This window comes from Cajanus cajan, chromosome 3 (assembly GCF_000230855.2).
Source record: "Cajanus cajan strain Asha chromosome 3, NIPB_CcT2T_4, whole genome shotgun sequence".
Lineage (NCBI taxonomy): Eukaryota > Viridiplantae > Streptophyta > Magnoliopsida > Fabales > Fabaceae > Cajanus > Cajanus cajan.
In genome coordinates, this window is record NC_138519.1 from 72,126,705 (window position 1) to 72,144,551 (window position 17,847).

The following is a 17,847-nucleotide window of genomic DNA, read 5'->3' on the forward strand; positions in this document are numbered from 1 at the left end:
AATGAAATCGCTTCGGCTGCAGTTTTTTCGGCCTCTTCAAGATTTTGTTTCAAAGTTTGGACCTCGCCGAGAGGTTCCATGGCAAGGTGATGAGCCAGAGCTAAAGAGCGTGTCTGTACCTCGCAAAATAATCTCCATTTTGTTCTCACATCCAAAGATGATAAAAATTCTTGCCCAAATGGAGAGACAAGATCAGACCGAATCACCGATTCGGAGGGAGTATCCTCGCTCAGAAATGACCGAGACATCAATGGAGGAGGCACCACAATAATGGTTCGGTTCGGAGAAGATTCAGGCATTGATTTAGTCTTCTTGGATCGCTCCGGGTGATCGTCAGAGCCCTTCCTTTTCTTGTGTTCTCGGGCGACTTCCTTCCCCTTTTTGCCCTTCTTTTTGCGTTCCGGAGGAGGGGGCAATCGGTTATCAGTGTTGGGACGGGGGGAAGATGCAACAGCCGAAGTGCCGATTTCCCCCGACTGCCGAGCCTCCTTCACTCTTGCAGCAAGAAGATGTCGAATATTCAGGTCATCAGCACCACTCTTAGTCATGATTCCTGCAAGAAAAATTAAGTAAACATCAATAGGAATTATGATGATAAAGGTGAGAGGACAGACAGCATACCAATTAGGTCGGCCCACCAACGAGGAGACACTATCAAGTTGATAAGCGACCTAGTTGGCAAACGCTGAGGAAGGCGCATTAATAATTTTAAGTCTATTCGTTCTTCGGCTGTCAGCATCTTTTTCGGCACTACATCGTATGGCCGAGGGGTACGGGTCCAGTATAAAGGGAATAGGCTCTTCCCATCATCATCAAAAAAGAAGCGTCGCCCGTTCGGCCGTATGGTCACTCGGAAAAATCCGGCCTTGAAATTCTTATACGATGAAGTAAAACTATCCAACAAAAGCCGATCGCTTACTCGGCTTAGGGAATGCCATTTCGCCAAAATAGTCGGTCGGGACGAATAGAAATATAGAAAAAGAAGTGGAGAAGGTTTAATATGGAGACATTTGCACAGGTGTTTGAAGCCCTGTAGTTGCGCCCAGCTGTTAGGATGCAATTGAGTAGGGGCCACGTTCAACACTCTCAGCACTCCTATAGTAAACTCGTCAAATGGCAATTTGACTTTGAGATCCCGAAGAAGACAGTCATATATGTAGAATGATTCCATCTTTCCACCACTTTGATCAAGGCAGACCATGTCAGGGTTTGGAAAGGCATTATTTCGGCATGACCGAATCCCAATCGGATAGGGATTTTCGTTGGTAGCAAAGTTTAGACAGTTTGTGTAATCTAGAAGATTAGTAATCATCTGTGTATCTTGATACCGAGAATAATAAGAAGTGACTTCCCCGTTCACCCATTCGTATCCAGGCACATCGGAGGGGCCGTATCGTTGACGGGTTGCTACCTGAGTTGTTTTTTCTTCGACTTCTTCACTTCCACTAGTAGAAGTCCCTTCTGAAGAATCGTTGCCTTCATCTAGCATTTCGGCATCAATAGGGGACTGAGTCATTTTGGAGTGGCTTGATCTACTGGACGAGGACCCCTCGGAGGACGATGACCGAGAGCTGTCAGCCGAGGAACTTGAAGTATCAACCATGGTAATAAAAACTTACCAATCTCCTCACAAAAGCACGAGGGGCAATCGGATCGGCTCCTAAGCGCTCGGATTAGCACAACTCGGATTAGAATAATGCGTGCGAATGGCCCTACAATTTAACCTATTTATAGATTTGAAGGAAAGCGGGAAATTTTAAAAGTGTTGAAAATTTATAACCGTTTGATTTCCGAGATTCAACGGTTATAAATGCGCGCCTCTTCATCTTACCCTAACCGCCATCTCCATTTTACCCTTAAAGAAAAATTCGTTTTCCTTCAAGGCTGGGGGGCAGTGTACGGGTAGGGATGTTTAGCCACCTTCTTATCGGTTGTCGAAAGGCCGAATCAGGTGGCCGATCGCCAATCGGTTACCTGGTTCGGCTCATCTCTATTAGTTATCATTAATAAACCATCAAAGGTTAATTAACTGATTAAGAAGTATTACCTAACACGGTAAGGCTTTACAGGGCCCATAAGGTCCAGGGCCCACGAATGTCAGTATAAATAGCTCAGGTCAAAAGGTAACGTCACTGTTCATTAATTACCCTAGATTTCTGTGCCCGTGCTGACTTGAGCGTTGGAGTGCCTTTTGCAGGTACAAACCCTTTCACTCATATCGGATTGGAGCGTTCGTTCGGCCTTCAGAACTCAGGAAGACTATCGGTGTATCCTTATACAGGTACAAAACTCAAAAGACTTAGGTCTCAATACAAAATAGAATAGAAATTTAACAAGGACTAGCAATCACGATCCGGAAGACCATTGTCGAAATCACATAACCTGATTCAATAACAGTAAAGAATTCAAAAATAGAAGATACAGAAGGAAACAATCAGGGAGAAATAGAACAGATAAATTTTTAGAGAGAAACATACCACGTGCATAGCCTACCTCAAAGCTCGTAGTCCTTCAAAAATACATTCACTCTCTTACGCCTCATGCTTTTCCTTCACCCTTTTCCTTGCAGATCACGTGCCATGTGGCCTTGTGGTATAACTAACTTTCCCTCCATATCCCGCTTAGCATTTCTTAGATTCTCATTTTTCTTGCACGTTACAATACTCCCTCCATTGCAAACAACCTTGTCCTCAAGGTTGAATTCTAGAAACGACTCTTGTATCTCATCTACATCTACATCTATATCCTCCCAAGTGGCAGCAACAACATCTATAAAAAGTGAAAGACTAATTTTTATATAATTATCTCAAATAATATTATATAATTGTCTCAATATGTCACTTTTATATACATGTTATTAATGACTTGAAAAATTAATTATTTTTATAAAAAAAATATAAAGACTAAAATTATTGATTTTAAATTTGAAGAACCAAAAATAAATTTAATCTAAATGTAAAAGACTAAAAATATATTTAAATCATAATTTTGTTTAATTCAAACCTGACATGACATGCATGTGAGTTGGATATGACTCGAAACTATATATTTATTTTCTTTTTTTATATATTTTTATTATTGAATATGCGATTATACTTTCTACGTAGGTCAACGTTGTAATTCCATTTTAATATAGGTTTTTTCTTTTCTTTTTATATTTATTTGAATAATTATTTTAAAACAAAATTATTATTTTCATTTTTAAGTATTGTAACTTTTAATCTTTGGGCATGGATATTTCACCATAAAATAAAACTTTGGTTCTTCTATCTTTTTACATACAAGTTAAGAAACATTTCTATTTATATACATTTAGATTAAATTATCCCGTTTATTAATTTACAAATCTTTATAATATTTCTAACTACTTCTCATTTATATTCCTATAAAGCATAATGTTTCATTTAAACTAACAATATTGAAGTAGTTTTAATTACTCAACCACACATAAGGATATAATTAAAAAAAATATTTACATAAAGTTGTGTTAGAATACTAAAAGAATCAAAATTATGAAATAAAACTAAAAAGTTAGAAGAACCAAATATTTAAAATAAAGAGTAATTGTAAAATAGATATGATGTCAATCCTTGTAAAATGAATTAACTCGACTTAATCCAAATTTTTTTATGAGAATTTTATTTTTGTGATTTGTTAGGTCGTTAAATAAAGTTAAACTCACTTTTCTTTCTATTTAAATTTTGCAAAGGAAAATAAAAAGTAATATTACTTTTTATTTTTATTATAGGATCCAAATTTTAAATTGGTCTTGTCCTTTTTAAAAGACTTGATGATTTAATTTGCAAGGTATAAGACTTGAGTCACATTAAAAGTATAAGATTTAATTTTAGTGTGAGGTTTATACGACTATAGAATCTCCAACAACAATAGCTAGATTTTGTGATGTGCTTCTCCCAAGGTTCTCAATTGGTATATATCACAGCCTTCCACCATGACTCATAGCTACAAACGAGGTAGTAACAATGACAATGCAATGTTCACCGAGGACTAGCCCACGTTGGCACTGGAGTTGCAAAATATGTGATGGGGATCAATTACAAGATAAGAGACTTGAGTCCGAAGTATGGAATTGTAAGAAATTTTTATAGGGTTTTATACTCTTCAATAGCTAGCTTTTGTGGTGTAATTCTCTCGAAGTTTTTATTAATTGGTATTATGTTTCCGGCTTTAATTTTATAGTTTTTACAAAAATACTCTTAGCACTAACATTTTTTGAATCTGACAATTAAGTGAAATTCATTTAATTTATATCTTTTTTTTTATCAGCAAAAATAGATATATTATTGTACTGGTATGGCTATTCGGCCACCTGGCTCGGCCATTCGGCCACCTGATGGCCGACACGCAATCGGTACCCGAATGGCCGAACCAGGTGGCCGATTCCTGATCGGCAACCAGATGATCCATAAGTTCAGATTCCTACTAATAAAGAGCTAAGGATTTCCCCTAATTAAGGATTAAGAGTTAATCACACCAATAAGCTGATTAGAGGCGTATTACCTAATATGGTAATCTCGTTGCAGGGCCCATGGGAGTCCGGGCCCATAAATGTCAGTATAAATAGCTCATGTCACAAGGTAACATCACTGTTCATTAATTATCATCGATATCTGTGTTTTATCCTGACTTGAGCGTCGGAGTACCTTTTGCAGGTACCTCTCCCTCATCGAAATATTCGATTGGAATGCTCGTTCGACCTTTAAAGTATGAGAAGATTATTAGTGTGTCAATCAAACAGGTACAATTATAAAGGTACAAGGGGTAAAAAAAAAACTCGTCCACGAATAGAACGTAATACAAAGATATAAAATAATACATAATAATACATAAATAGATGTTTATGTATGATCACCCCTATCATTTAATATTGCCAACTAAAACTGAGTTGTATATGCATGTAGAATATAACTCGTGATCTAATACCCCCTCACTAAAGCAAAACTTAACTCACGTAAGCCTTTTGCTACTTTGTCCCCTAGTGCACAGTGGGGCCCAGTGATTAAGCTTAGAGTTTCATCGTGATGGATATGAGATATTCCCTTCACTCTCCATCCACTTCACGTTACTAACCCATATTCCCATAGCATTTCTTTTGGTGCAAGTTTATTTTAGAGGGTACTAAAATCCTCTATGACTAGGACCACATAAAGAATAACACGTGTTAATTTTGTTAAAAATTATATTTTTTAAGAATATTTTAATATTTACTATTTAACCCTCATTAATTATATCATTTTAAATAATAGTCCCCAGTTTATTTAAAGGTGGGATCTATGATACACCACTTTAACAAGTAGTGCATGGTAAACCATTAGTTTTGACCATAAGATTCATCTAAATAAAAATTTTCAAATTTTCTACTGAAATATTTTTTTTAAAATTACCCAAAAAAAACACGTGTTACGATGTACTGACACAACTATTACTCACGTTCAGAACGGGCCGTTCTGATTTCAAAACGGGTCGTTCCAGATGAAACAATAACACATGAACAATGGATCAGCACGGGCCGTTCCAGATGAAAAAAAAAACGCATAAAGAATGGATCAGAACGGCCCGTTCCGAAATCAGAACGGCCCGTTCCAGATTCAAAAATAACACATGACTAGTTAAACTAGAACGGACCGTTTTGAATTCGGAACGGGCCGTTCTACCTATATATTTGTCATAAGACTTTTTTTAAGCAAAATAATATTTTTTTTTCATTATACTAAATTACATTTAAAATTTAAGTATAGTTTTTCAATAGATAATGCTTTTCTATTAGAATTAGAGGTTTACATTAATTATATGCGTAAATTTCTAATTCTAATTAGAAAATAACACCAAACAAAACTTTCTATTATAAATATAATTTTCTCTCATTTAAATTATTGCAAAAATTTGTTAGTTTTAGTTATATATCTCAACATTTTTGTCTTAAAAAAATGATGTTACCAAATATTTTTAAATTTGATTTACATTACACTAGTACAAAAGATCCCTTTTACGTCGGGTATTTGAAGCCTTTTACGTCGGAAAAGCATCAGACGTTAATACGGGAGATGTAAAATTTACGTCGGGGGTCAAAAACCGACGTAAATTTACGTCAGACATGCCAAGGTCCGACGTAAAAAAGTCATAAAAATTTAAAAAAAAAAACGAGTGCAAGTAGAACGGCCCGTTCTGCTCGGAGAACGGCCCGTTCTGCTCGGAGAACGGCCCGTTCTCCTTGGAGAACGTCCCATTATGCTTGGAGAACGACCTGTTCTCCATGGAGAACGGCCCGTTCTGCTTGATAGACCCAGGCAGTGGTCACTTCCTTCTGCAGCTTCACAAACACGAAATGCAACACAAACATTATTACGAAAAATACATCCCAGAAAACACAAACATCGGTTAAGGAGTGGTCACTACCTCATAGAAAAATAGATGGATGTATGGTTAAGCCATTTCCATCAACACGCGAAGAAGAAACAACGCAACTCCGAAGAAGAAAAACAGAAAAACGTGAAGATGAGGAAGACAACCACGATTTGAGGAGGAGGCGGAGGGATGAGGAAGAATCCACAACGCGCGGGAGAACGTGAAGATGAAGAAGAATGCCACGATTTGAAATCTGTAGTGCGCGCCCTTCATTTAAGGAGTTATTTACGTCAGACGAAGATGGGTCCGACATAAATGAGATAATTTATGTCGGCTGCTTTAGCTGTCCGACGTAAATTATCTCATTTACGTCGGACCCATCGATGTCCGACGTAAATTTCCTCCTCTTATTTATGGAACTGCCACCGCGTTTTTACAACGTCGGGTGTGCTAGTTTCCGACGTAAATGAAGAGACGTAGTAGCTCCTTTTTCCACTAGTGTTAGTTTAATTGCTTTTAAGGTGCATAAACTTTCGTGGTTTTGTTGCCAATGCCACAAACATTAGGCGTTGATTAAATGTCACCTAGTGTGAGGAGAGATATTCATTTTTTGTTTGGATTTGCATTTGGTGCTAACGTATGTGGCGTTAAACATAAGTTACACAAAGGCCCTCTGCCTAATTAGGGTCGGGCATGAGTTTTGTCATACCAGACACGAGAGAATAGGAGACTCTTTGACTCAATGACATTAAGTAAAGAGAAACCTAGGCCCACCAAACCCATTGAGCTCGCTGAGCTCAGAAGCAAACAAAAATCCAAAGGCCCATGAAGCCCAAAACTAGGCCCAATAAGCTTAAAACCTAAAAATTCTTATACTAAGGCCCATAATACAAGACCAAACAATATAAACTCCTACACTACCAAATATATGAGAAAGGTGGTCATCAATGTAAAGCCCAAGTAAAGAGAACCCTAGGCCCACCAAACTCATTGGGCTCACTAAGCTCAGAAGCAAAGAAAAGCCCAAAGGCCCATGAAGCCCAAAATTAGGCCCAATAAGCTTAAAACCCAAAAGGTCTTATACTAAAGTCTTATACTAAGGCCCATTAGACTTTTTGGGTTTTAAGCTTATTGGGCCTAGTTTTGAGCTTCATGGACCTTTGGGCTTTTGATTGTTTATGAGCTTAGTGAGCCCAATTGGTTTAGTGGGCCTAAGGTTCTCTTTACTTGGGCTTTACATAGATGACCACCTTTCTCATATATTTGGTAGTATAGGAGTTCATATTGTTTGGTCTTGTATTATGGTTTTAGTATAAGACTTTTTGGGTTTTAAGCTTATTGGGCCTAGTTTTGGGCTTCATGGGCCTTTTGACTTTTGATTGCTTCTGAGCTTAGTGAGCCCAATTGGTTTGGTGGGCCTAAGGTTCTCTTTACTTGGGCTTTACATAGATGACCACCTTTCTCATATATTTAGTAGTATAGGAGTTTATATTGTTTGGTCTTGTATTATGGGCCTTAGTATAAGACTTTTTGGGTTTTAAGCTTATTGGGCCTAGTTTTGGGCTTCATGGGCCTTTTGACTTTTGATTGCTTCTGAGCTTAGTGAGCCCAATTGGTTTGGTGGGCCTAAGGTTCTCTTTACTTGGGCTTTACATAGATGACCACCTTTCTCATATATTTGGTAGTATAGGAGTTTATATTGTTTGGTCTTGTGTTATGGGCCTTAGTATAAGACTTTTTGAGTTTTAAGCTTATTGGGCCTAGTTTTGGGCTTCATGGGCCTTTGAACTTTTGTTTGCTTCTGAGCTCAGCGAGCCCAATGGGTTTGGTGGGCCTAGGATTCTCTTTACTTAATGTCATTGAGCTAAAGAGTCTCCTATTCTCTCGTGTCTGGTATGACAAAACTCATGCCCGACCCTAGTTAGGCAGAGGGCCTTTGTCTAACTTATGTTTAACGCCACATACGTTAGCACTAAATGCAAATCCAAACAGAAAATGAGTATCTCTCCTCAAACTAGGTGACATTTAATCAACGCCTAATGTTTGTGGCATTGGCAACAAAACCACGAAAGTCTATGCACCTTAAAAGCAATTAAACTAATGTAAATCAAATTTAAAAATATTTGGTAACATCATTTTTTTAAGACAAAAATGTTGAGATATATAACTAAAACTAACAAATTTTTGCAATAATTTAAATGAGAGAAAATTATATTTATAATAGAAAGTTTTGTTTGGTGTTATTTTCTAATTAGAATTAGAAATTTACGCATATAATTAATGTAAACCTCTAATTCTAATAGAAAAGCATTATCTATTGAAAAAATATACTTAAATTTTAAATGTAATTTAGTAGAATGAAAAAAAAATATTATTTTGCTTAAAAAAGGTTTTATGACAAATATATAGTTAGAATGGCCCGTTCCGAATTCAGAACGGTCCGTTCTAGTTTAACTAGTCATGTGTTATTTTTGAATCTGGAACGGGCCGTTCTGATTTCGGAACGGGCCGTTCTGATCCATTCTTCATGCGTTTTTTTTTCATCGGCCCGTTCTGATCCATTATTCATGTGTTATTGTTTCATCTGGAACGGTCCGTTCTGAAATTAGAACGGCCCGTTCCGAACGTGAGTAGCAGTTGTGTCAGTACATCATAACACGTGTTTTTTTTGGGTAATTTAAAAAAAAATATTTCAGTAGAAAATTCGAAAATTTTTATTTAGATGAATCTTATGGTCAAAACTAATGGTTTACCATGCACTACTTGTTAAAGTGGTGTATCATAGATCCCACCTTTAAATAAACTGGAGACTATTATTTAAAATGATATAATTAATGAGGGTTAAATAGTAAATATTAAAACATTCTTAAAAAATACAACTTTTGACAAAATTAACACATGTCATTCTTTATGTGGTCCTAGTCAGAGAGAGTTTTGGTACCCTCTAAAATAAACTTGCACTAAAGGAAATGCCTATTCCTATATGTCCCCACCCCCACATGCCTTTTTTATATGGCTTCCACTACCAACTCATAATCTCAGCCATTTGTCCCCATCCTTATTTGCCACCTACACTCCTCTTTCCTCCTTCCTTTATCAAATTATCTCCTTCCTTCCATGCATCTAGTTACATAAGGCTTGAATGCATCAGGCCAATTCAAGCCTTAAGACATGTAGCTGGGCTGACCATCCATTGATCAAAACTATAGTAAAATAGTTCGTTGTTGATCTTTAGCTATGACCAGACCATGTAATCAATGTTATTTTTCAACCTCTTCACATCTACATTTTCCCCTTTGAAAATTTTGTTGTTCCTACAACGCCATATGCACCATATTATATCACTCCTTATAATATCCCACTTTGACCTTTCTCGTTGGGTAAGACAGAGATATGGGTACTGACATACATTTTCAAGCGTTGATAGAGGAAGAACAGTTGATATTGAGATCCAAGACCAGCAGTGGTTCCATACTTTATCAGTAATCCGGCAACAGAAGAACAAATGAGAAGAAGTTTCTTGTACTTTGTGAAGTCCCACATCGGTTAGGAAGGAGAACGAAGCATGCCATATATATGGGTGTGGATACCTTCCTTGTGTGGACGCGTTTTGGGGTGGCATGCGTGCCATTGCCAGAAGCAAAATCGTGAGGGCTGCGGCCAAAGCGGACAATATCCACATGCGGGTTGCTGGGCTGTTACATTTGGTATCAGAGCCTGGACTCGGGCCGGTGTGCCAACGAGGGCGCTGGACTCCCTTGAGGGGGGTGGATTGTGAAGTCCCACATCGGTTAGGAAGGAGAACGAAGCATGCCATATATATGGGTGTGGATACCTTCCTTGTGTGGACGCGTTTTGGGGTGGCATGCGTGCCATTGCCAGAAGCAAAACCGTGAGGGCTGCGGCCAAAGCGGACAATATCCACATGCGGGTTGCTGGGCTGTTACATACTTCATTACAAAATGCACAACGCCCTTGAGAGTCGCTTAACATAACACCTCTCGAATGCAAATTTTTTATTGTTGGTAGGGTGTTTTGAACCAATCTCCACATTAGAACTGCTGCTGTCGGTGGTATTTTCAGTTGCCAAAGCCCTCCACATACTCTGTTAGTTTGGCCAATATGTTGTTAATTATGAAAGGCAGTATATGCAGAATGAACTAAGAAATCCCCCGTGCTATCAGCCAACCACACCCACTTGTCTTGATCTTGTTTTACTAGGTTTACTTGTGATAGTAGTTGCTGGAAGGTAGACCATTGTATTTGGTCTCTTTGAAGCTAAGTCCTCCTCCAATAGAACTGCCAATTCCACTCATTCTCTACCCAATTACCCATGTCTACCAATTTATTATGCTTTTGGTTAGAGTTGATATAGAACCGAGGGAATGCATTCATTAAGTTATCACCTCCTAGCCACGAGTCTTGCCAGAACCTTATCTTTCTACCACCACCTATTTTTCACCTCACTAATTTATCAAACCATTGTTGCTGGTCTTGTCCGCCACAGGTCTTTTTCAAGTCTGTCCACCATTCTGAAGAGAATCTTGCTTGTCTTCCATCACCCACATCAGCTAGGCTAGAATATCCACCATATTTTGAGGTCAATACCTTTCCCAAAAGGCTATCTTCATGGTTAAAAAGGTTCCATCTCCACTTAGCTAGAAGTGTTGTGTTGAAACTCCGTAAGTCCTTAATACCCAAACCTCCCATACTCTTTGGCATTGTGACTTTATCCCACCTAACCCAACAAATTTTCTTCACATTTTCATCCCTACCCTACAGGAAATTTCTTTGGATGCTCACTATCTCCTTAAGTACTATTGTTGGTAATCTGTAGAAAGATATAAAGTATAGAGGGGTGGATGACAAGATAGAGTTTATCAATGAAATTCTTCCAGTTAGAGAGATTGATTTGTTCTTCCATGTTGCAAGTGTGTTCCTTAATTTTACTAACATCGAGTGCCATGTGGAAGTTTTCCTTGCAGTCGCCCCTATTGGCAAGGCTAGGTAGGTGAAAGGAATGGTCATAAGTTTACAATTCAGCAGATCAGTATACCTCTCCAATGTGTGCCTGTCCACTCCTACTGCTCCAAGTCTACTTGTATAGAAGTTCACCTTGAGCCTAGAGATTAACTCAAAACATCTCAACATACACTTTATTGATATCACATTTTCCACTAAGTGTTCTCCCAAGAAGACTGTGTCATCAACATATTGGAGGAGATTTACTAGAATCAAGTTCTCACACACTAAATACCCATAAAACTTTCCTTTCTGAATTACGTTTTGCATTAGACCTGTGAGGCCTTCTATCACTATTGTGAAAGGAAAAGGGGCGAGTGGATCGCCTTAAAATGTAAAAAAATTTATTTTTAGAATGCAAAAAATTTAAAAATTAAGTTAGAGATGGTTTTAGAAAAAACATATTTATTTATCTTAATAAATAAAAATTAATTTTTCTAGAATAAGTTATTTCAATCCTCAGAAGTAGTATCAAGTCAGATAGATATGGCAGATTTTGAACTTAGAAAATTACTGGCGCAGATAATCCAGGTTGTAACTTTCTTCTTTAGTCTGATATCACATGTTTGACCATCAAATCAGTCGTCAAGGCGAATAAATTTAAACACTTCTAATACCATAAATATATTAATTAAAGTTTTTAATCTCCATTACCCGGTAATCTTTCAACATTTATTCTTGAAGGTGTTTTTTAACCAATTACAAACAGAAATTTCTAAATACAACATATATAGTAACATATACAATTATGAATTATGAAGCATTCAATGGAAAAGAACCCACGTTGAGTCTCAATTATCCAATGCTAGAATATTGGATATGGCATTATGCATAGTTGATACGGAACATGTCAGTCATGACATAAAACCCTCCCTGCGATGTTGAGACCAAATGGAAAACCTGACTGAACTTGAGATGTTGTTGTTGTTGGAGAGGGAGTTGGATGCTTCCGGTGACGAACACAAGCAAACCGTCATTGACGCCGGAGGGCTGCCAGTCGACGGTGGAGACGGAGTGGTAGCACCGCTGGAAAGGGAGGGAGGTGAGTTTTGCAACAACGTTGGAAGCGCCTCGGATCTTCTGGCCTTCGAAGGTGAGCGTAGAATCTTCTCCATAAAGATTCTGTAAGTTTCCTCGGTTGGTGTCGAAGGTGGTGTAGTAGTGCTCCACGAATGCTGTTACCAAAGTGTCTCCTCCGTTGGTGTAGTAGTGTTCTACAAATGCCTTTGCCCAAATGTCTGGATCCATATTCTCTATATCTCTCATTCCCAAAGCAGATTCAATGGCCGAAAGTATTTTATGTCTTTTTTCAGCTAACATGTCATGACCTGTACGTATAATAATAATAATAATAATAATCCTATAAGTAAATTATACAGATACTTCTCAAGTTATGATATTACACAGCTATTTACTTCTTCTTTTTTAACATTTATGATAAGAGACATTAGTGTTCGGTCTAACAAATGATAAGAAAATCTAATCCATATGCATCATAATAAAATTGTCATGCAATCTATAGTGATACAAAAATTATTATTAAAAATTATTTTTATTTACACAATAAATATAATATATATTAATATATTATTAAAAAATATGAGTATAAATTATAATAACATATAAAATATATTATTAAAATTTATTTAAAATTAACATTAAAATTATATATAGTTATATTTCAGATAGATATATACTTACATATATTATACTTATAATAACACTTTTTATACATCACTATATATAATATTTCTTGTATTGACGTAATAAGAGATATTTATCAAACACTCTGTTTAAAAATAATGATGAAAAATGATGTATTATAAAAAGATTAATTTAAAAAAAAAACTTTATAATTTTTTTTAAAATAATATCATTGATGGATAATAGTTTCTAAAAATATTATCATTTAATATAATTATTTTAATTTATAAAAATAAAAATATTCATTATCACGTATAAAAGATTTTTTTGACTTTTATAATAATTAATCTAAAGGTTACATCTGAGAATTTACTTATTTATTAATAATATGAAAAATTATACATGAATAATATATATATATATAAAATTAAAATCTTAAAAGTAATTAAAACTCACAACAGCACATTGTCTTTCAATCATATATACCAACATATACAAACCAAATTTAGCACAAATCAATCTATAATTTCATTAATATGTTTTCTATATGTTTTAGAGTAAATTACGGTGATACTTTCTGATGTTTCCGGAAATTACACCGAAACATCTTGCTTTTTTAATATTTGCAATAGTTTCTCCAAAAGTCATAATATAATATTTTTCAAATAATTAAAGGGATTTAATATTGTAACGTTTGAAGGATGTTAGTGTAATAATGCTTTTCAAATAATTAAGAGGGTTATTATAAAGGTAAAAAATGTAGGAGGAGTTTATGTAATTTCACAAAACATCAAGAAGTGCTAATAAAATTTATTCTACATTCTAAGGAGGCATTTGTTTCGAGTAATAAATTTTATTTTCAGAATATAAAGGTAAGAATATTTATTATCGTATTTATTAAAAGGTTGTAAAAAAAAATTTCAAGCATATCTTATCTTAGGAATGTATATAACATTAATTCATATTTGATATGTTTATCATTCTCATGTCGAAAAATGGGTATTATTATCATTCATGTTTTTCTTTTTCTTATAAAAACTTCTATCCATTTATTATTCTCCCTTTCTTCATTTATTTTCATTTTTTAATTAAATAAAAAATAATTTTCTCTAAAATTAATTAATGTCCACCAAACATATTCATACGAATAACATTTCTAGGTATAATATTTTTGGAAATGAGATACTTAAAAATACAATTATACCTTAAAACAAATACCCTTAAAAGAAAATAGTTTATCCACTAATTTTACATTGTCATCACATAGCTAATTACTAAAGATCAAGTTTATTAATTTTTACACTAACTATGTAATAAATCATTTTTACCATGACTATTGACCGCTCATATTCTAGTTACATATTAGAGAAAAAAAAGAATGTAATTAAAAAAAGTCATTCATGATAAGAGAACTTTGTGTTCTTTGATTAATTTACTTCCCTTCCTTAGATCGAGCCTTTCAAAAATGCAGCAATATGACTTTTAATTAATAACCACAAAAAAGGATCATCACGAACTATATCTATCAAAGTCTTCCTTACAAAGTTGGAGCGTTCCCTCTCGTATACATATAGTTTATAAATTACCTATCAAGTTAAAGGGAGATATTTAAAATAAGATGAAATGAAGGGAAACTCACTTGAGAAGAAAATATGGCTCTCATCAGTGGCAGAACATAGTACAAAGAAAGTTAACAGAATGAAGGAGAAGCCCACGCCATTAATGCGAACTCCAAATCCCATTTTTTTCCCTCTCTTTAAGCTACCTATTTGGGTCAAGTAGTAGTACCAATCCATGATTGTATTTATAGACGAGAGAGGAATATGCCTCTAAAGTCTCTAGGACACGTGTATCAAGACTATTGGATGGGGAAGTTGACTCTCCTAAATGCAAATTAAAATGTACAATTTGTGATGTGTTAGGTTCATCAACCTCTAAACAGACAAACATGACAATATCACACAACTTTAACGTAAGGTCAACGGCCAAACAATACACAATGATGGTAGTTCTAGTCATACATTAATATTGGTACTTGTAAAATTTTATTCGGACCTTTTTATAAGGATTTTTTTTTATATAAACAAAATGGTAATGGATTTTATATTAATACTTGGATACCGGTAACTGATGTATGTAGGTAAATATACACTCAATTAAGATATAGTTTAAAGTCAAGAAAAAATTCTGCAAAATTTCATGACGATAAATGCAAGTATAAGTATCAAAGCTCCATTTCTCTCTCTCTTTATATATATAAATATATTTGATAACATACACAAGTTCCATTTATCTCTCTTTATTTATATAAATATATTTGATAACATACACTTACTTTTGTTTCTTAGTTGGAATAAAGTAACAAAGTTACCACATAATCTCCCTTCACCTTTACCAATGATTTAGGAAAATGACAGAAAACAACCAGTTATTCTTTGTGTTGCTACTATGCCAAGTACTATATATTTCTAGATTTTCACTCCCCACTTTGGCCACTGACCAAAAACCCCTTTTGGATTATCACGTTCCAAAAGATTTTCCATTTGATTCTAAGAAAAACTTTGGAGAAATCATTAATTTCTCGATACTATCTAATGAAGTATGTGTGTAACTATGTTGGGATATATATCGATATGGAAGGAAAACAAAGAAAGGGGAAGTTGGTGACGAAGATGAAGAAATTGAGAAGAGACGAACTGATTGAGTTGCCTGACTCTGTTCTGCTACATATAATGAAATTCATGGACACAAAATATGCTATTCAGACTTGTGTTTTGTCAAAACGATGGAAAAACCTTTGGAAAAGTCTCACCAATCTCACATTCAATTCTTCACACTTCAGCACACTAAACAAGTTTACCAAATTTGTGTCCTTTGTTCTGTCTAATCGAGATGACTCAATTTCCCTTCTTGATCTAGATTTCAAGCGCCATGGTTCGGTTGAGCCCAAATTCCTAAATAGACTCATCAAATATGTTGTGTTGCACAATGTCCAACACTTGACAATTGATGCAAAGTTAAGTTTCAGAGCAAATTTTGAGTTTCCCTCTTTCATCTTTAATTGTCAATTTTTGTCATCTCTTAAGCTTTGCATTAAGGGTGTTGCTTCAATGAAAATGCTTCCCAAATCTCTGCAATTGCCAGCACTAAAAATCTTGCATCTTGAGTATTTCACTTTTACTGCATGTGACAATGACTTGGCTGAACCATTTTCATCTTGTTACATGTTGAGTAGTTTGGTCATGGGACATTGTTCTTTGCATAATGATGCAAAACGTCTCAGCATATCTAATTCCAAACTTTCTAGTTTGACTATACTCAGTTCCTTTGAGGGAAGAGTTCGTGATACTTCACTTTCTACTCCAAATCTTGTTTCACTCACTATCATGGGTTATTCTAATCAGCAACTCTCCTCCACATGCAATCTTTCTTTCCTTGAAGAAGTGAATATTCATGTGGTTAGGAACACTGACTTTGTTACTATAATAAGCTGGTTGCAAATGTTTGCTAATGTAAAAACAATGACACTCTCTTCAAGTACCCTTGAAATATTACTAAAGGTAAGGTTTATGTCAAATTTTTTCCATTACTCAATATTGAATTGCAAGAATATATCCATCAAATTATGTCTCCAATTTTGTAGGATCTCTCAAATCCGGGTTTGGTGAAAAGTCAACCTCCTTCCTTTGCTAGGTTAGAGTCACTGAAAGTGGAAATGAAACAATATTCAAGAATATCTGATAAGAATAAAAAACTGACATCGCAGTACTTGCTTCAAAACTCTCCATTCGACACAATTGATATCATAAATTACTGAAAGTGATATCTTTATAATAAAGTTTGTGCTTCATTTTCTCCTTATCGACTATTAGATCAACAAATATTAGTTTTCTATTTAGTTTGTTTTTGGCCTTTATATGTTGTTCTATAAAGACCATCTATCTTGTATTTGGTACGCAATTATCATTCTATTATAGATGTATTCAGTTTTAGAAGTTTTCTCCGATAATATTGACTTCATCTTACAGAAAATTAACTATAGGGTGCTTTATTGTGAGAGTGATGTTTATACCATTCATTATGATGTTCTTATTTACTATTGATTGAAGAAATATTTGAAGTTTAAGAAATTATCACTATGAAGAACAATGTGTTTTGAAACATAGTTTTTTTATTCTTTTGACATTAGAGAATGATAGTAAGTAAAATCTTCTGCAACTGAATTGATCCATGCGGCATAAAAAACTACATCCAAATAAAAAACAAGCTCAACCTGTATGAACTAGCTAGAGTCCATGTCCATCCAATTATTGCCAACTAAATGAATCCAAAAATGACCTCGAAAATTTTTAACCAGATGAGATGAGCAGCAGTATAAATCACCAGGTTTGACATGAAAGCCACTTCTTAATAAGTTAATATTTATAAGAAAATGTTAACATTAGTTCTTAGCTTGATTTGAAGCAACAAAAAAATGTTAAGATTTTATAGGTACATAAAAATTTTGTTCAAATTTAATTTGTACATAGGAGCAAATATCTATACTAATTCAAAATTATTTCTTTTACATATTGAACGCATGAATTAACTAGTCTGGAATTTAAATATTAGATATATAATTGTGTTAAATATTTATAGAAAAAAAATTGTCAACTCTAGTTATTTTATCTAACTTGAATATTACTAACTCTGATAAAGGATACATGTGTTATAGACAAAAAAAATATATTATAGATTTGATTTAAATATTTAATGTAACGATCTAATTAATATATTTATTTATCATAGTATTTTTTTTAAAAGTTATATCTTTTT

At 34.8% G+C, this 17,847-nt stretch overlaps 2 protein-coding genes across 2 annotated transcripts; one reads left to right on the forward strand and one right to left on the reverse strand.

Moving 5' to 3' along the window:
- Positions 1-12,013: 12,013 nt before the first annotated feature.
- On the reverse strand, positions 12,014-14,791 carry LOC109816425 (nuclear transport factor 2B-like). Its single transcript, XM_020381440.3, has 2 exons — positions 14,672-14,791; positions 12,014-12,716 (listed from the first exon to the last, which is right to left on the reverse strand). Exons 1-2 carry the CDS (start codon positions 14,772-14,774, stop codon positions 12,214-12,216), a joined length of 606 nt encoding a protein of 201 aa, XP_020237029.1. The 5' UTR covers positions 14,775-14,791; the 3' UTR covers positions 12,014-12,213.
- An 874-nt stretch (positions 14,792-15,665) lies between these two features.
- Positions 15,666-16,849, forward strand: LOC145956453 (F-box/LRR-repeat protein 13-like). Its single transcript, XM_083072052.1, has 2 exons — positions 15,666-16,592; positions 16,676-16,849. The coding sequence occupies exons 1-2, from the start codon at positions 15,666-15,668 to the stop codon at positions 16,847-16,849; spliced, it is 1,101 nt and encodes a 366-aa protein (XP_082928178.1).
- The last annotated feature ends 998 nt before the right edge of the window (positions 16,850-17,847 follow it).

Excerpts from the sequence above, each read along its gene's own strand:
- LOC145956453 (XM_083072052.1), top strand. The coding sequence starts at position 15,666 with ATGGAAGGAAAACAAAGAAAGGGGAAGTTGGTGACGAAGATGAAGAAA. Across the intron at positions 16,593-16,675 it reads CCCTTGAAATATTACTAAAG|GATCTCTCAAATCCGGGTTT; the intron begins GTAAGGTTTATG and ends CCAATTTTGTAG.
- LOC109816425 (XM_020381440.3), bottom strand. The coding sequence starts at position 14,774 with ATGGGATTTGGAGTTCGCATTAATGGCGTGGGCTTCTCCTTCATTCTG. Across the intron at positions 12,717-14,671 it reads GAGCCATATTTTCTTCTCAA|GTCATGACATGTTAGCTGAA; the intron begins GTGAGTTTCCCT and ends TTATACGTACAG.